We start from the raw sequence: 19,993 nt of genomic DNA, 5'->3' as shown, positions 1-19,993 counted from the left end.
CTGCTCCCAAATCTGGACTTGTTCCAGAATTTCGAGTAGCAATATGCAAACTCAAATTAAACGGGCCAATTTTCTTTTAGTAAAAACATTTGGAGGTACAGATAGCGACACAGTTAGCGCGATCCGTGGTCATTCCTGTATTTTTCTCATCACTCAAAGGTTATTCTCAGTACTATATTAGTGCAGTGGAACGTGCTCGACTAGACGACGGCAGAACAAGATGTTCTCGATGTTCTCTTTAAACAAATTGCAAAAAAAAAAAAAAAAAAAGTGTTGTGTTTGCGGCAATTACAGAACCTAAACAGGCCACTTAGGGGCAAAATAGGACAAGAGAGTATACAGGAGAGGCGCCTGTCCTGCCTACTTTCCATCGTCTCTTTTGGGGTATTTTGTTTGTACCTAAATATGCACCGACCAGCCTAGCAACGTACGTTACTGACTTTATCTAAAATCGCAGAAAATGTTTTCCCGTCCTCCAGATATGTTAAAGCGTCTGCGACAGAGCAAAACGATGTCCCCTCAGCTTGGGAGGCAAAACGAAAGTGTGCGATGGTGACGCTTATATCCTAAATGCATTCTATTGGCGTGGCGACGGCAAAACGATGTTTTCCCCCTACCAGAAGTGATGACACTAAAGATGGCGGCGCGCTCGCGGAAAAGGTCTATACCGTGTAAGCGGCAAGATTCATTGTCCCTCATAATTAGGAGCTCAGAACGCACAGAGAATAAAGTGGACGCGAAATGAGGTCATAACATACTCTGTTTTGTCTGCCTCCTCTGCGTTCTGAAATTACAAAATGTTAAGCCAACGTCAACTTCGTCCTCGATTCCCGGATAATCTCACGTACCGTGCATCGGAACGTCGTACTTATTCAAGCAGATCGGCGGGGGGGGTCAAATATTTTTGGAAAGGTCTACATTCTAAGCGTCACTTACTAGAGTTTTTTGTAGACTGTTCCGATACCCCCGATAACGATACGTTGCACGCACAAAGACGGCGGCGGAGTAGCGGGTATCGTTATCGGAGTTTTCAGAACGATCTACTAAAACGATCCATTTAGAGCCTCCTCTATTCTCACAAGGCCCGGCAGTTCGACGACAAAGCCATAAAATCGCAGATTTGGAGCGCGAGGATCTGGTGGCACAGAGCATCATAGAGCAATTTCTCGGGGAACCTGGACGTCAGCTCTCCCAGAGGCGAGGACCCGAAACACACTCGTTCGCTCGGGAAAAGTGTGTTTCGGGCGTCTTGCCGCAGCGGGGCGCCAGTCACGTGGCTCTCCTCTCATCCGTTGTCTGCCGCTCCACCTTTTCCATTTCGGCGGCCGCTTCTCGTGGCGACCTGCCAGGCTTTGTCAGTATAGAGGAGGAGGTTATGAGTGGCGTCAACTCTGTCCTCAGCGCACGTTCCGAGGCCGATTCCCGGCCGTTGGAAACACACCGCCGCGACGGATCTCCGCTGTCCCGGGTCAAGCGAGCGAGCCAGCAATTGCAGGCGGTCGGGCGGCGTCTATCGAGGCTCGTCAGGAAAGGCGGGTGAACGACCCCGTCCCGCTGCCGCCCCCGAAAGCGCGCGCACGGACGCGCGGGCACCTGACCGGAACTGGTGCACCGCCCCAGCCTTCCTTCCCTCAGAGCCGACCGTGCGTAAGCCCAGGTGTAAGCCGAAAACAAAGGGCCTCCTGCCTGAGCAATTCCGGAAGTCATTGCTACACACACACGAGCGCGCCGCCTCTTGGGGGGCATATCGCTGACGCGGAGGTTCGGCCGCGCTCGTATAGTGGTTTCGTGTTTCGTTGCGAACTACGAATGACTAGAATAATAAGAATGAAATAGCTGGCGTTCTTTTTATTCGAGGGTTTTCTTGGCGGTCGGAAAGAACGGAAAGTATCGGCTTTAAGGGGTACGTCCGCAAAAGAAAGTGTAGTCTTGTGTTATGAGTGCGCTTAGAAGTGGGCGAAGTGCTGCAGTTTGGCGTCACAACGAAGCCGGGTTTACAGACTTCTGCCCGGAAAACTTGTAACGCCCAGTTATTCGATATTATTATTGTCATTATTATTTAGAAGAAATTGGCGAAAAATACCCAGAACGGTCGGGGATGTGTCCTGCAATTTTACTGGTCCGAGGAATAACAAAAAGTGGGGACAGTCGGGCATAGGAAAGACTACCTAATTTCCTGCCCGTCTCCGCCAGTCATGCAGGTGAAGTAAGCAATTCATGTCCAAGCGACTTCAGCGGCTTCCGAGGAAAAAGTGCAAAAGCGGCCGACACGTGCCTGCGCGATCTGACATCTTGAGGTGAACGGCATGAGCCTCTAGATTTTGGCCCGTACACCTTGCTCCGAGCCTCGCGAACCACACACTCCCAGTTTGAGCTATTTGCGAGAGACAACAGACCGAACAATAGACAGTTTCACGATGTATCGTGAAAACTGGATGGCTAGGTTTGACATTTACAGGTACGTTTCAAAAGGTCACGAAAGTGGCGTAATGGCGTCTGATTGGTGGAGGCAATGGGATCCGCCAATCAGACGCAATTACGTCACTTCCGTTACCTTTTTGAAACGTGCAACTCCGCGGCAGGTCTGTGCAAACAAAGCACTAGGCGGCGCGAGCTGCCTCTGGCGCCTGCCTTGTACGATACTACAGCTATGGTGGCGTCACACATGCGTGGAACGCGTAGTGAGATCGGTCTGATAGGTGTTGTATGCGGACGTTTCTGGAACACGTTCCGCCTTTGCGTTTTGCACTGGTCAAATGGGAGCTCGTTCGCGTTTTCTGCGTTGAACGACGTTCCTGTTCTTTCTGTTGGGGTATAAATTAACCATATTTACACGGACACTGTTCAACTACAAAACATTAGAACGGACTAAATTTTTTTAGTTACGCGGGAACGTAGACAGACTAATCTTTTAAATGAATACACATTTCTAGGGATGTCCGAATAGTAGAGAGTTTTAGTTGATCGTTCCGATACCTCCGATAGCCCCGATAACGATACTATGCATGCTCAAGGGAGGCGGTGGTGGAGTATCGGGTATCGTTATCGGAGTCATGGGAACGATCTACTAAAACTCTCTAGTGATTCGAATCGAATAGCGTTGCGTCGTTCATAGTCTTCTTCAAGAGCAAGGGAAAGTCGCGAGAACCTCGATGATGTTAATAGATAGGCGAGCTGATTTAAGTTACAGAGAGACAACGGAAGGGACAAAAACAAGAGACGTGTTGTTTCACGAGAACCGTTTAAAAGCTATGGATGACACTGCATTATTCCATTCGCCCTACTATTCGCACACCCTGCACATTTTTTTTAACAGTGTGTATGTGTGTTTGGGGGGGGGGGGGGGTGCAGCCCAATCAAGCCATATTTAGGTGGCTTTCTGCCTGTAACACCCGACAACCAGTGAAAATGGGTGTCACAATAAATTTGATTTATAGCTCTTGCAGTTGTGCACGCTAGAGCCGACTCACATAGAAAGAGGTAATCTTACAAATTATACTTGGATGCCTTACTTGTCACTGCACCTTCCGTCCTCAGCAAAAAAAACCTTATATGTATAAGAAACTGCTTTGTCCAATAAAGGCATATGATCAAATAAGATCTTACAAGAGCATACAAAGAACCATATAAGAACAATATATTATAAGATCTTATTTGATCATACCTTTATTGGACAAAGAAATTTCTTATACATATAATACTTTTTACCAGGGGTAGCGTGTGTTTCACTTGCCATTCCACAATTTGTCCTTTGGTAAGTGTCATTCGATAACTCATCATCAATTCTAGTCGAATGCACCGCAAGCTATACTCCATCTCACAAGCATCGGCAGTGAGGACCTGCAGTGAGGACGAAGTCATGAGCACGAGTGCGTGGCTTTAGAAAGTGCCCCTTATGCAAGAGTCCTCCTACAAACAAACGCATACCGCCGAGCTAGGACCACGCGCCTGTGCTTTTGTCATTACTGCAGACATTTGTGAGGTGGAGTATACATCATTCCAATATTTACAAGCCCAGGCTGATGAGCTGAGGGCTCCTAAATATTGGAATGGTCTATAGGTGCAGAGACGCGTTCTGCTCCTAGAACAGCAACAAGAGTGGTCCGCTCGAATCGACGGGTCTTGTGCCGGAGAACGAACGCGTTGTAAAACTAACACGAAAAAAGAAAAAGAAAAAAAAAAAGAATGTAGTTTTTTTTTGTTTTTTTTTAGGAGCAAGGAGCGCTTGTTGCAGCTTCGAGCTTTGTTCGAGGTACGTTGTAGATAACGCTTTGGCCCGCTGGCAGCGTTATCCCTAGAGTGCCTTCATGTTCGAAGCGGGACATGAAAGCACCCTAGTTATACCAAGGCACACAAACACGTTCCCAATAATCGATACGCGGAATCACTCTCGCATCGGAGGAGGGGGAGGAGGCACCTCTCGCTTCCAAAACGTCCCGAGGAGACAGACCACACCATCCAGCTGAAGGCGTCCTCAATCGCCGCCACCATCGGCTTCTCCGCAGCACTAATTACCACTTATCCAAATTGGTCGGAACGGCCGCGGGCCCGTCTCGATAGACATCTCCGCGTGGAGGAAGCTGCTACCCACAAAGTTCCCCGTGCCGCGCTGTATTTTAGAATTATTACACTGGTTTGCCCGACACTGTAGCAACCGCCTGTCGCCTTCTCGGCCAAAAACACAGCCACCACTGTTCCAGTTAGCGCTGTCGCGAACTTCGATGTCGAAACTCGGAGTTCGACTGCATGGTTCGGCGAACCTTCGTACTTTTGACAGAAATCGACGAAGGTTTGGCGGCCAATCGGGTGGCAGCCTACGCCACCTAGACTAGAAACATTTACACCCCTCCCTTTTTCGATGTTGCCCTTAATTCCATATCCCCCGTTAAATCGTCTACCCCTCCAATTTTTTATCAACAAACTTCTTTACACTTTTACTCCCCAATCTTCTGACTTTCTCTTCGTGATTGTATCATTTTCTCCCCTGTACTTCTATCTTTTAAATAATGTTGCCCGAAAAAAAAAAATCATTTGTGAAGAAAAAAAATTATGAAGTAGTTTATTTTTAATTTCAGAAAATAATTTCCAAAGTTTACGCAATATGTAAAAGCAAACTATATATATATTTTTTAAAGTTAGTTTGTCACCTTTCTCCAGCAGGTGGCCATCAGCTGGTTCCCTATTCCCGCGCATGCGCATAATAGTCGAACTTCAGTCGAATCTTCGTCGAACTTTGCGTTAAGAGTTCGAACCAGTCGAATCTGGTCGAACCAGAATCTCCGCAAAATCGCCGCATCCCGGCTTCCCCAGTACAATGAGTTCCGGTTAGAGTCACAGTCCGCCTAGAGTCACTCCCCGACCTGGAACCGTCGCGACGACAATAACGAGAATGACCACGAACCGATATAGTAGCCTATTTTTGGAGCAACTGGTCGGGGGAAGAAAGTAATAACGTACGCGAGAGATCGCTTAGAACCTCGGCAACTGCGCGACCACGACGTCGGCACGCATAGTTGCTGCATAGGAATGGCGTCATTTTCCACACCGTCGCCGCAGTTCGCTATACGTCGAAGCGGCGTTCCGGAAGACATGTCGCCGCGACGCGGAACGCGTTCTCCGTAGAAGCTCGCGATACACTATAACGAAGAACACAGCGTCGGATACGAAACAATGGAACGAGAAAGAGAATAGATCACACGTGATCGATTGAAACGAGGGCGATTTCGATACCCCTTCCCCCGTAACGTTCGCACAAAAGTATACATTAACTACAATGTCGTAACATTCATTCGTGCAAGCGCTTGCTTTCACGGAAAAACACGCATGTGAATGCGTGCATTTTGTGCCTCGGAGGTGCGAACATCGTCGACAGTATATAAACACCAACTCAACTCTGACGTCACGACTGCTGGGTCTAGGGCGAGTGACTCAGACCTTGTCTTCTAGGGGGTACTGGTTTTTTCGTCTAGATGACACCGACATTCAGACCCCGCGGCCTCGCAATGTTTAGGTGGTGTTGGTATACATAAAGTCCCTGGATACTTCTTTTACAAGTAACGACAACCAAGACAACTGACAAAGCATATTCCGCTGGAACAAAATGGTGGTATCCTGTTCAAACGTCCACTGTGCGCCGCCATTCGGTTCCTAAAACTTGCACCGTCACGGCGTCACGCGGTCGGCGCTTGAAAGAATGTAGGTACTTGTAGGAAGCTCTATTATCTAGGGACTTTATAGGTATACAGGGTGTAGATACACGCTCGGCCACGACCGCCAGCCCTGGGCGTCCATTGCGTCCAGTAGGCCCGAAAAACCGAGATCCGGCATTCCGCGCGGGGTGGACGTTGCCCGAGTAACGACACTGGCCCAGATACGTCGGCGCAACAGCGGCCGCGTCCGACTCCGCTCGATCGCGGTCCTCGCGGGCCGGCAGCGGCCGTATCTTGGACGCCGCGCCGACCGCACGCTTCCACCATCCGTGCAGGCGGCAGAGAGCGCGGCAGCCGCGAGACGACCCAACATATCGGGACGGGGCCGATCGGTGACCCCCAGAGGTCGCTTCGTTTTGTAGGCGTTCGAGTGAAGACAACCGAATACCGTCCCCCCTTCCCGTGCGTCGACCGAATACAACAACCGCCCGGTCATTCGGGACACGGACTGCCATTCCAAGTTCCACAACCTGGGGCCGGGTTCCATCGAAAAATCACGTGCTGCCAGAAGAAGGCACATTGCAAAAATGTCTCAGAAGCCACAAGAGTTCATGATTAAAAAAAAAAAAAAAAAAAAACTTTACCACAATTTAACATAACGCAACCCCCCCCCCCCCCCCCCCCCAACCCCCCACACCAAAAAAAAAAAAAAAATTACAGACGTTTTGAACATGATAACGTAGCGATTGCGCAGGCGAGCTGGTGGATGTTAACCATTTTGTTCTTAGCCCGAGACTGAGGCAGGAAAACAGGAAAGTTTCGAAGTAGAAGAAAAATGAAATGACATGTCCTCGACTGTTCATTTTTCTTCTACTTCGAAGCCTTTCCTCTTTTCCTGCCTCAGTCTCGGGCTAAGATCAACGGATAGTTTTGAACATGACACCGCGAGGAACGGTACCGTGTTTGCAGACATATTCTCGGTGGTGTAAATACCCACGAGAAAGAGAGATGGACGAGTTAGATAAAGGCAACAAATGTCCATGAAATTAGACGATTTAGTGAGAAAATTAGGTAGGCGGCAAGAACCATCATGTTGATACGCGCTTTCCTACGTCATGTATACCTGGGGCGAGTATGGGGCTTAGTGAGAGCTCGACACCCAGTGGAAGGCTGCCATATGGTAACCCAAGTGACGTAGAAATTCCAGCACTGCGGCCATCAAGAACACATCGTGCGGTTGCGTCAATCTGGCACTACAAATGTTGCGCAGCAGACATAAAGGTCTCCATGTCTCCTGTGCAAAAGAAAAGCCGTTTCTCGACGACGTTCGCTGGCGTTCCAACGTCTGGCTTCAACGAGTGACCACCTCGGTGCGCGAACCGGATGGAGCACGTCGTCCGCACTCTGGCAGGATGAGAACGGGAGCCGTTCTCATCCTCCAGCGCGAACTTTCCTACCCTCGATAGCGGCCTCTCGCCAGCCTCGAGCGTGGACACGAAGCTAGAACACGTTTGAAGGCGACGAGCGCGGGCTGTGGAGGCACTCGCGGCCCTGTTCTTTTACCACCCCTGTTGCCCCTGTCAGAGAGTCAGAAATGTAACAGTCGCGTTTCGTGGACAGTCACGAAACGGCACTTTCCCAGCAAACAACACACGTCGATCTCAGTTCAGACGTTCATCACAGATTTCGGGAAAACCTATCCGACGCACAACGCAAAGTGCATCACGAAACTGATTGCTTATCCCCGATCCCAGGTCTATTCGGATATCCCGTTCCAATGACACGCTAGATGAAGTACGCGAGAGGCCGTGGTGTTATGGTATAGTGCAGGCGTGGCCAAACCGCGGCTCACGACAGCATGTAGAAAAAAAGGGCAGCTCGTGTTTTGTCAGCTTTCTGCCATCATACGCAGATCCGACAAGGTTCTCGTTTTACGAATGAGAGGACTCACATGAAAAAAAACACACAGGTCAATCGCTTTACGAGTGGAATTCACCCCAGCTGAGAAAAAAAAAAGTGTCACGCCCTCCCTTTACACCAACAGTGTTTCCAAAGAAAAGCCCGCATCGCCCACACCAGGTGTGGGCGATGCGCAAAAAACAAATTGGGGAGGAGAACCGTTTGCGCATGCCCAGTACCGACAGCAGCGCCACCCCAGTTGCGTGACGTCATTGAGGAATTAGTCTATAGACCTTTTTCCAAAGTCACGTGCCTAATAATAGAAGGTCGGAACCACGGCACAATGGCGGAACAACTGACATCATGGAAAGTGAAAGTCATTCCATAATATAGCGAAGATCGGAGCGCGGCCAAGGCTAGGAGCCAACGAGCTAATCAAACGGAGTCGGAAGTGCAACGTCCATGCACCCATCCCCTTCTTGCGGGTGTTTTTTGCCTTCTAGTCCAACCAAACGTATAAAGTGTGCCGTAACGTGGCGGTTTTAGTCCGCCATTAATCGTACAGGGATTCCACAGCTGCTAACTGGGGAGCAATCTTTTGGAAGAACTCTATATATGCAACTCTTGACTTACTTTTCTGGTTTTGTCTTCTTATGGCTTTCGAAATATGCACGTCTGGCCACCCCTGCATGGTACAAGTGCCTGGAACGGCTGGAACGCGTATCGGACTGGTGTGTTTACTGCGCCCCCAAAGGTGGCCTCTCGATCTTCGCCCGATGACGTCATAACGCTGTCGCCCGCCGCGATCCTAGTGGTGGCGCAGCGGTGGATGTGCATGAGACAGACGCCTGTTCCGCTGCAGGCCGCTCTGCGGCTGCAGAAAACCGACGGAAGCCAAAGCGGACCACGATGTGCGGACCTTTGGAACGACAGCTCGACCCTCGCATCTGCTCGCCTTTTTCACCAGCATTTCTGTTACCAATCGCCAGGATCGCGACGTCCCGATAGCACGATACGCCGGGTCCTGCGACGCAGTTTGTCGCCCCTTGGGGACCAGTGTCGACGCAACGGGGCAGGATACGACGGTGAACACTAAGGGAACACACAAGTCGGAGACGCGCTCCAGGCACATTAGCTCTCGAGATGACAGTCACGATGTGTGTAGTAGCTTCGTTCGATTTACGCGCAGCTCCTGTACCGGTGCAGAAAAGTGTATAGGTGGTGTACTTCCCGTCCTATCTCAATACACATACCGAAAGTACACTGCCCTACACTTTTCTGCATCGGTGCACGAAGTGCAGCCAAATCGGACGAAACAAAACATAAAGAAGTAACGGCGGAACTTCCTGTGGCCGAGATAACGTCCGGTCGACCAACTTCTTGCGTATGTTTCGATGAGCAAGAATGAGCAGCGCGTCTTCCGTTTTGCAGGGCAGAAAATCAGAAAAGGTACGTCAAAACCCGGACGCAAGATAGATCGATGCGTGTTTCTGGACCATACGGCGCCAAAAAGAAAAAGCACCGCATCTCGCTTTATTTGGCCTCCGTGGCGAAAGTTACGTGGCCCTACCCGACGGCATCCAACGAAGTTAGACGCCCACAAATCATCCGAACCGTGCACGGAAGAGCGTGTGCAAGCACAACAACGCTTCACAAACTGCGCGTCGTCGCCGTGAGTGTCCGAGCTGGCCAAAGGCAAACTACGCTACGCCTAACGGACGTAGTTCAAGCAAGGTGCTAAGGATCGTGCCACTCGCGCTCGGTCGTGCTTGGGAAAAAGCGAGTGGTGCGTTTTCACGACCAGTAGGGATAACGTGATTGGGACAAAGACGTCGTAATGTGTACAATTGCGCGTTCTCCAAAAAAAAACAACAAAAAAAAAAAAACAGCGTGTTTACGACGAGTGGAGATGTGACTGTGACAACGTAGACCTACCATGGCGATCCCGTGAATGATATTCACGTGGATACAGTAGCAGACGCGGACGTCTGCCCCGGGAGATAAGGTAAGAAAACGTCCGACTTGTTACGATCACGCGACACTCCTGGAAACACATTCTATCCGTTCGAACTGTTCTGTTGGGGCAGACACACAAGCGCAGTCGTGCTTGACGGCGTGGGCGAGAAATAAAATCGAAAACCAATGGCTTCATGCTACGTTTCACGTCTAGATTTAATCGTGTCACGAACAAACGCTTTATTCCATGCTGAAAATAAAAATCTGCAGCTCCCACGTCGAAATTGACGTGGAAACGAGTCCCAGCTTCGGTTCCAGGAGATTTTACTTTTTTTTTGCTTTCTTTTAGTTTGTATGTGGGTTTTTGCTAGAGTTTATCAGGACTCTAACATAAACCTACTGTTCACAAGTTCGCATGCACGAGAAAAATTACGTCAGTAAACAAATCTGCTCCGAGACTAAAAAAAATTTAGAAAAAATAAGAAAAAAACTGATAAACACTATTGTAAGAAGTGACAGACTGCAGGCGAGCTGGTAATGGATTGACATCTTATAAACCCTAAGATGGGGAACGATAAAAAAATTTTTATCGTTCCCCATCTCAGGGTTTACAAGATGTCGAAACCAGTGTTGCGGAGTTGCCACTCCGGAGTTGGAATGATTCCGGAATCATTCCGCATTTTCGCGACCCCGGAATGGAATGGGAATGGAATGGCTGCAACGCTCAGGGGAATGGAATTGGAATGGAATTAAATGCCTTTTGCCCGGAATGGAATGGGAATGGAATGGGCCAGGTTCTTTATATTTTATTTATTTATTTTTTACGTTCAGCTATACCGACCCAGTCAGGGAGTGTGTTGTTCAGAAATGAAATGAGCGGGAAACTGCGAACCGCGTAAGGCCCTAGCAGACTTATGCGCAAAAGAAAAAAATGCAATACAAAAAACAAGCGTCAAAGCAACGAACAGAGGGGGGAGGGAAGGGGGGGGGGGGGGGGCGGCGGTGGCGCCTTTCACCAGTGAAGTTCAACACATATCCGAATGCGTCTGCGCCTGTAATATTGCACGGCTGGTACGTCATCAGCCGACGTGAACGTGACCTGCTGCTCTGGTGAACCGATACCCAGGAAGGAGGCCAGACGTGGCCTCGCTGTGCGGACCCAGACTTCGTACACTTTCGACTCGTCTCGAGCGCGCTGCTTCTCGAAGAGCTCGCACCTGTGCCGGCCATCTCAGGTCGCAATCCACGAGGTCCCTGTTTGAATTATGCTAGGCGAAACTTGAAGACTGCCATTCATGTGTTGGAGGCGGAGAGTCGGCAGGAAGGACCGTCACAACAGGGATGCCACCGTATCGATTTTTCAACCGTAACAGAAGATAATACATGCGCTTCAGGATGCTTCAGGTGGTCCAGTTTTCTCGAAAATTCCAAATGCAACTGCCTGCATGGTCTTCAACGAGGTCAGCTACAACGAAAGTACGTATTGTCCTTTCATACAGCAGCGTGGATAAAGTTTCATGTTCAAGGCAACACCTACAGATTCAAGAATACTGGTTCATCCCACCGTTACGTCATGCAGTGCTTACAGGGGCACCCTTATTGGACAGGGAAGTGGTGATTTTTTGACGGAATTTATTTTAGAGGTCGGTCTTTTCGCATCACTGGTCTGTCAGACAGGATGCCAGGGAAGGGACCGCGGTCAATCCTTGATGGAACGTTTTTTTTAAACCCATTTAGGACTCTTCGTCCGGAACCACTACCTTCAAGGCGAAGTGCCAAGCCTGCGGAAAAGTAATTTCAGGACCAAAAAAAGAAAAGAAACTTCCACTTCAAACTTAAAGCCTCATCTCAGTTGGCGTCTCAAAGAAATTTGAAAAAGTGTATTGTATTATCAGTATTTATATTTCTGCCCTCCCTAAAATGTATTCTTGTATTTGTATTTCCAAAGACTTTTTGCCTCTTCTTAAAATGTATTTCCGACACGTATCACGATACATTTTTATGGATATATTTGAGACTTGAGTATCAGTATCTCAGCAACTATTTTCATCTATCCCAGTATTTTTACTTCCAAATACATTTCTCAATATTTCTGCCCAACCCTGCAACGTAATGCAGCTGTCAAGCGACACTTTTAACGTTTAGGAATTGGAGGAATGGAATGGAGCGACTCAGCCATTCCAGGAGTGGGAATGGGCCTAGTGTCCCCATTCCTAGGAGTTGAAAGGAATGGAATTATCGAAAACTCTAATTCCCCGGAATGGAATTGGAATGGAATGGGAGTGCCCATTCCGCAACACTGGTCGAAACACAATTATTGAAATTATTAAATATTTTACGCAGTACAAAGTTGGTCCGTGTCAGTGGTCTGTGTTATGAAAACCTGGGCTCAGGCTAACATTTAAAGGTATATTTGGGCGAATACTAATTAATATTTCAATCCATCCTTCATTTCCTCAAAAACTCAATACCTGTGATTCGTTCGATCAAGTTTCTTCGCTGTCCGGGAGAGCCGTACGTGTGCGTCTTTGATTTCGAAATTAAGCGATCCTAGTGCTGAGCGTAAAATGGACGCGCGTGACAGACTGCCCGCGCTCGACGACCGCGGTGCCGGGGCTCGTTGCATCTTTTATTTCGCGGAGATTTGAGTCGAATGACCAGATCGAATTATAGTTACGGTTGCCTGGTTGCTACCGTAAACGAAGGCTATAAATACTACGTTTTGTTATTTCATAACCAATATATACATATTTTTTTTAACGCCCATTTTTCTTGGGACGTTACCAAATACTAGACTTATTGAACGCGTTCAATCAATTTATGGCCTCGAGGTACAACAGCAGAACACTCCGGTTTGTATGATTTCTATTCATCCTTATATGTGCCTGCTTCTGTTCCTTTGGTGTGATCTCTCTCTCTCTCTCTCTTTCTATTGTAACACGCTGAAACGGGCCCTCAAAGCAAATGAATAAACGTCTATAGTCGGTTACAAGTCAAGAAGGTAGGAGAAGCTCCTCCCACAAGTGTGATGCGCCCGTTTCAAATCCCTCCGCAGTCGAAAGAAGAGTTCACTGGAAACGCTCCTTGTTCCGCTTCAATGGATTCCCACTTGTCTCCGATCCCACATTTTAAGAAAGCGACCTTTGTATTCATCGGAGAGGGAACCGAGCCCCTGAAAGCAGCCTTTGTATCCATCGGGGGGGAAGCTAATCCCCGAAAGTCGTATTTGTTTCCGTCGGTGGGGGAGAACTCTAATCTCCCTCTCGTGGCTTCCACAATGCTAAGTCAAAGTCGAAAGATAAAGCAAATATGCACAGAAAGGCAAGACCCTCCTCGCGCGTTGTCCGCGACGTCACGGAAACGGTGGGACGCTATTGGATGCAAAGGTGGCGGAGGGATATCTGATTCCCTTTGAGGGGCATTTGCCGCTACCTTCTTAACCTGTAACTGACTATAAGCAATTCTGGGATCAATGCCTAACCCAAAAAAGAACCTTCCAATTCACTAATCGTAAAAAAAAAAAAAAAACATAAAAAAATTACTTTAACAATATTGAGCGCACTGCTCGGCAGTCGACGGGCTGTGACAGCTGCGCAATGCCGCGTTGCTTGCCACCGCCAGTCCAGCGCGCGGGGGTGCCAGCCGAGCTCGCGCGGGCCGTGTCGCAACCACGGCCCCCAGAGTTCAAACCCATGTGCCAGACCCTACCCAGACCAAGACCCTAACCCAGACCGAGGAAATCGATCCAGAGCGCGACCGAAGAACCTCGGCGGCAAGGGCCGGCCGTTCGCCCAGCTTCGCGATGACGCGCCCAGACTTGAGGCCCGTTTAATAGCCACTACTCGTGCAAATTCGCCCGCCCTGGCGGCAACATAGCCTCGGCTTGAACGTACACTACGGATTAGTGCCGTTAGCGTCCGTGCGATCGTGTTTACACCAAAGCACGTAACTCGTGCATGCACCACCTCACGTGACGCGGTCACGCGATGCTCATGACGTCAATTTCGTGCCGCTCTTTCGTGTCGGTCCTTGAAAGGGTAATTGCAACTACACATCGTGTTTAGGTTAGATTCAGAGCAGATAGAGCCAACTGGGCCTGACAGGGACTTCATTCCCGCACACGTCAGCGGGCAGCAACGAAGAGCCAGCTTCGGACAAAACACTTCGAACGTCAACACGGTGTTTACGTTGGAGGGGCTCGTCGGCGTGGCGGCCGGCGTCCACGCACGTTCCGCCCGCACTTCCAAATTTAGACGCTCGCTCGGCGAAAGGACACAAAACTCGACGGGACATTGTTTTGCACGCCTGTGCCCAACATCACTTCCCTTTCTCAGAACCTTCCAGAGAACGGAGACGCGTCATGTTCCAAAAAAACTATTAAATGGTCTTTTTTTTGTCTTTTTTTTTTCTTTCTCTCTTTAGCTTCGCTAATTTGGGGGCAACTTTCTATGGCAACGCAGTCAAAGGTACGGGCCCGCGCGTGTCCTGTGAGTCTATTATCCGACAAGCCCGACTAATCCGATAATCCATCGCGAAGACATAATCCCTCGCAAGAACCGAATGTGTGCAGGCCAGCTGGTTAGAGGAAACAAGGCATGTACGGGGCCCCGATGTTTACGGAAACACGAACCGTAAGCACGCAACAATAAACAAAGATAGATTTTCGGCTGATAATCCGCATGGTTAGGAAGTGTCGTATTCTAACTAAACCCCGAGCCAAAACAAAAATAAAACGGCCGACACAATACAAAAATGTATTCAGCCTAATTGTTTGTATGCTTGTGTTCTTCGTTATTTTAAAGTTTAGATTATTATGCGTGTGTGTGCGTGCGTGTTGTGTGTGTGTGTGTGTGTGTGTGTGTGTGTTTAAATAAGATTGTGTTTCGAGGTTTGGCGGCTTTTGGTCACGTGCAATGACGACATAGAACTAGGAATATTTTAGAAGTAATCAGCCGCCTGCGGCACGCTATCAATCATAAAACTAATAGAATCAACAAAAAACATTTTATTATCTCTAAAACACCGAAAACGCGTTCAAATTTGCGAACGTAAAATCTGAAATTACTAAAATAAAGAAATGGAAATTAAAAAAAAAGTTTTATGAATTTTTTAGGACGTTCGTTCCAAGTGCAAACTGAGGTCACCGTTATTATCGCGCTGCTGTTATCTGTTCGTTTCTTACATAGAGACTATCCCTCAACAATCAGACCCGATAAGAATACCAGGAGAGCAGAGATTGTTTTCGGATGCTGCAACGGATAACCCAAGAGGACTACGCCCATCAATATCAAAAGGATATAGCAAGCTTCGATAGCAACCTTGTCATACACGCTCTTCAGTTAATGTGAACTGCGATTTTACTTTTTCATAAATATCCCCGCCGAACTATAGAGTACTGTTTTTAAGTCTGTGCAACCATATCAAAGCATAATAATTGTTCTGGAGCACTAAAGAAATAAAGGATTATTATTGTTATCACACAACACGAGAAATGAGCAGCATGAATGGTTCCAAGCTTTATATTTTGCTTTTCAGTTGGTTCATTTCATTTCATTTCATTTCATTTCATTATCCCTTAGGATAACTTCGTGTGGCGAGTTGTGCTTCTGCAAGAATAAACAGTTTGCTAAGCAAATAGGCAAACTTAGGATGTCATTTAAATGTACAGGAAGGATTCCCAGACTCCAGAACTTCGGACAGAACTGTACATGACAAAGTTGAGTGAAAAATGTATTTATATCCCTCTGAGAGACTCACTCAAGTCATTAAGAGTTTTCTATGTTCGGTTTATCGTGAGTTAGAAAGCTACTTCGGCACGTGAGTAAATCTCATTACCATAAATTTAGTCACGCATATGCACCTTCAGCCTTAAAAGCATGAAGGAGGTTATGTAAGCTGATGTTTGCTACAAACGAACATAAAGGGCATGAACACACGGTAGACAAAAGCCTCAACAAACTGACAAAGAACAAAAAGTGAAATGTTGTGACATTAGACACACTTGCATGCTTCTGAGATCTCCTGTTGTCTTGCCACCCCTGGAGAACTGCAATTTGCGAAAACGATGTCCACTCCATTGTAGATGCACAAGTGCCAAGGTTGCAAATAGGATATGAAGACAACAACAGCCATTGTCCTTCTGGGGAGGATCCTTCAGTGTTTGCCAAATATTTTCAAACAATGCTGCGTGTATGTTGACTAGTGAGGACGTAATGCTACAGCCAAACCCACTCTCATGTTGATTAGATTTCCAACACTTCAGATATCCACATTAAAGGGACTACACATTTTGGAGATACACCTAAACATAGCTACAAAAATACTGACTGACTGCTGTCACAAGACAAGCAACCTTGCCCTGTGCACATTTTAACGAAATACAGTCTCAAAGACAGGATCAGAAGATTGGTGGAAAAGGTCTAGAGAAGCGTGATAATACACGAAATTGGTGGGTTAGATGATGTAAAGGGGACATGAAATGTAGAGAAATGGTGAAAGGGGAGCGGTGTAAATCTTTTTAGACTAGGCGGTGCAAGTGTCATCCATCCATAAGGTTTCACTGAATATCGCCAGCAAGTACCTTGCATTTGAGTGAGTGATCCAGTTCAAAGGACGTGTATTTGATTGCTAAAAATTATACCGAATAATTTGAACGTTTTGGACGTAGCATGCTAGGCTGGACTGGACAATGCAAAAGGTGGCAAACGTCAAGCTCAAGCGTCGGCACTGGGCAACAAAGAAATGTAGATCTCAAGCCTCCGTAGCCAGACATTGAAATAGACGCAAAATGCCCGAGGTCGCACCTGTCACCGTAAAAGATACGAAATAAGAAGATAAATAGATAAAAAGAACGAGCCGCGGACTCGGCCCCCCAAATGCCGTTCCTTTTCCTATCAAACGCAGAAACTACAAAGTACGCAGAAACTACAAAGTTCCTTTCGCAGCTGCACGGGCTTGAAATAATCGCCGGTCTTGACGGATCACTGCAGGTCGGTCGGCGTGAGTCACTGCTCGCGCCGCTGTATCGCCAGCGGTCGCCCCACATAATCATCGGCGGCGCACCGCTTTTGCGGAGGGGTGTCAAGGACGCTCTGTCTGCTGCTGCTTTCCACGTGGGGTGTGCTCAGCGCGTGCAAACGCGAACAGAAAACGGTCGAGAGCGCGAACGTGACTCGCTCTGGACGTTGCTTGAATGCACACCATCGCAAAAACGTCTTGGGGCAATCGGTCAGTTTTCGATTTGACGTTATCGCACTGGAACAATCGCGAATTCCAGTAACTTATCTACTATTGTTAATGGCAGGATGAGAACGACTATGAGAACTTTGACTGCACCGAAGTACTAGTACCATGGCGTTTTAACGCACACGTTCGGACCTTCGCAGCCGGCCGACGCCAATCATACACAAACTCGGGGGGAAAAAGTCTGCCACTTCGTATCGGAGGTCCTGGCAATGTTGTCTCTTAGTCACCGCGTCTCGAGATAAGCGGAGCGATTATTTTTGCGCTCCAGCGCGGTGAGTGAAAGTGCGGGCGTTGTTTTCCACGTCGCGACCTAGACCCGACGGCGTCGTGTACCGGCACCCGCGGGCGTGAAACGGGGACCTCACGTTCCCCGGTTGCGTCACCGGTCCCGCAATCGTCTGCAGCGACCAAAACCGTCTGCAAGACCACGGTCACGCTGTCGTCGGTCCGTACTAACACACGCGCTGACAGCCATCTGACATCCCGAAAAACTGCGGCATGCAACGAGAGAGCCAAGCGCCGACGCACGCAAATAAAACGGCTTCGTTCGATCTGCGCGTCGCGTAGAATGGCTTTCTTCTGAATGACCAACGAGAGAGCAAGTTTCGCCAAACACGCTCAACCCACGAAATTCGTGGAAGCGCTCAAGGCAAGTTGTCTAGGGTTAGGCGACCGTGGGGCGATTGGATGGGCAGTCCGGGAGCCAACGCCTAGGTTAGGACGGGTAGGACGTCCTACCGGGCAGTGCAACCGCCCCCAAGATTAAAACAGGAGTCAGGTGTCGCGTTCAAAAAAGGTCTACATACGTGAAAAAGGTGATGTGCAAGAGGTACTCACGCCAATCGCCGTACAATCCTCGGAACCCGAGGGGAACTTCGCGATGAACTTGCTGCCGGCACGCTCCTCGGCATCGTTAAGCGGCCTAAAGCGGCATACGACTTTGATGTTGCACTCTGCGGGCGGAGGCTCGGGGACGTTTGGGGCTTGCATGATCGGTATAAATACAGCACAGTTTTGTGGGGACTAAATAAAGCGCATGACCGGCGCTAGCAGCCTATCGATCCCGAGGCTTTTAGGCCTATGCTACAGTCTCCATGATTGGCCCCGATGATGCACGTCAGCTGAACATCTGGGCCGCTAATCCTCGTTCTTGGGACGGAACACGGTAGGCGCGCACTCGGGCGATGTCGGTCAGCCTTGACGCGCGCTAGGAATTGAGCACACCATTCATAAAAACGCTGGGGACAAAGGAGAAGAGACTATTTCCTAGGAGACCTAAAATCCTCGATCGGCCATCTTTCAGCCGCGAGGAACGACGGGAGTCGAATCAGGTGACGTCATCCCGTCGCGACGTTTGTGCGGGTGCGGATTCGCGCGCTCGTTTGACTCCAAGCGCCATCCCGTGACAAGTAGTCAAGACGGTTAAAGAGGCGCTAAACTTAAATCGTTGAGCATTGCTCAGATGTGTGAGTGGTTCCGTGGTTGTCCGTGTTCCCTCGTAAGCATGCAACTTTGGCTCCCCTGAGGTAATTTGTTTTTATTTTTGTTGCGTAAGCTACACTGGGCCGAGGTTGATCAGTTTCGCGTGGCTCCTGGAGAGCCGTGCTGCGCATGCGCGAGGAGCAGTGACGGACCGGGCAGGACTGGTATGGCACCTAGGTCAGTCCCTGATACACGCGTCGCGCGCATGCACCCGCTCGAGATCATGGCTCGCACTGTCCGGTTGTTCTGGGCGGCAGCTTGGTTGCTTGATACATGAAAACACGGCGCACAGCTGGCCAAACCAACGACGGGCATCTGGCACGCCCCAGCGGAGGACTGAGGATTAATACGGCGCCTCCTCCGCAATAAGAGCGGAGAAGTCTAACTCATCGGATCCCGAAGTAGTCACATAATGTGCATACCGTGTGTGCGTCATTGAAGCAGCAGTACGCATGATAATCAAGCTAATCCTAGAGAACCAGGAAAGCTAAGAAACCAAACAGTGGCAAGTAAGCCACTGTTTGGTTTTTGAATAAACCACCACATTTTTTTTTCTTTTTTTATAGGTGTAGCGGTTGGGCCGCCGCGACAACCCCCCAGGCTCTCGTAGCTCGCCGTAACGACGACCCCCCCCCCCCCCGCCTATTTTCCTGCCCAGCCGTACCACCCCGAGTCCGACACCCGGGGCGGTTCGCCTCCCCCTCCTAGTGACGCCACTGGCAAAGATAACTGATAATCTTGTAAATTCAGCAGCCGTAATGTATAATTTTTTTTTACTACACACGAAACATCTAAGCAAACAAGACAAAAATAGAAGGGCAATCCTAAAGTTGGGGTTGTTTACTCGAAGTTTACTCCTCATTCGGCAATGTCACCCTCCTCAAACTGCTTTTTTTCTTTTATTACAGGTAAGGGCTAGTTTTCCCAGGATCGTGTCCGGTACCAAACAAATGTCGACACAACACTCTGGTTGCCGCCGTCGCTCATAGATGGCAGTAGCTGTCCAGAGTGTTGCGTTTGCCGGTTGTCTGCTTGCCGCCGTCGCTCATAGATGACGGCAACATTTCTTCGGAGTAAGAAGAGCGGGAACGGAACGAGCGGCGATGAGCGCAGCAGCGCGAATGGTTCCGCAACCGCCGCGAGGCCGCTACCACCTAAAATTCCACTGCGTCGAGTGTTTCAGATTCCCTTGCGAAAGAAGAGCAGATTGCTCGCCTGGAAAGCCACAGCCGAGAACAGAAGCTAAAGCTCCGCTGCTCTCC

General features: G+C 48.9%; 1 protein-coding gene across 2 annotated transcripts in view; it reads right to left on the bottom strand.

Annotated features, from left to right (window-relative positions):
* Positions 1–18,593, bottom strand: part of LOC8041933 (kinesin heavy chain) — a 76,942-nt gene extending 58,349 nt beyond the window's left edge. The window contains exon 1 of one of the 2 annotated variants that reach the window (XM_040222760.2): positions 18,087–18,593. In XM_040222760.2, coding sequence (XP_040078694.1) covers positions 18,087–18,239 — 153 coding nt within the window. In that variant the 5' untranslated portion in view covers positions 18,240–18,593. The remainder of the gene's footprint in view (positions 1–18,086) is intronic. The other variant, XM_040222758.2, reaches the window with a different exon arrangement.
* Between the last annotated feature and the right edge of the window lie 1,400 nt (positions 18,594–19,993).

Source organism: Ixodes scapularis, unplaced genomic scaffold, assembly GCF_016920785.2.
Source record: "Ixodes scapularis isolate PalLabHiFi unplaced genomic scaffold, ASM1692078v2 PGA_scaffold5__190_contigs__length_132052651, whole genome shotgun sequence".
In the NCBI taxonomy this organism is placed as follows: Eukaryota; Metazoa; Arthropoda; class Arachnida; order Ixodida; family Ixodidae; genus Ixodes; species Ixodes scapularis.
This window is presented reverse-complemented; position numbering and strand designations above follow the sequence as displayed.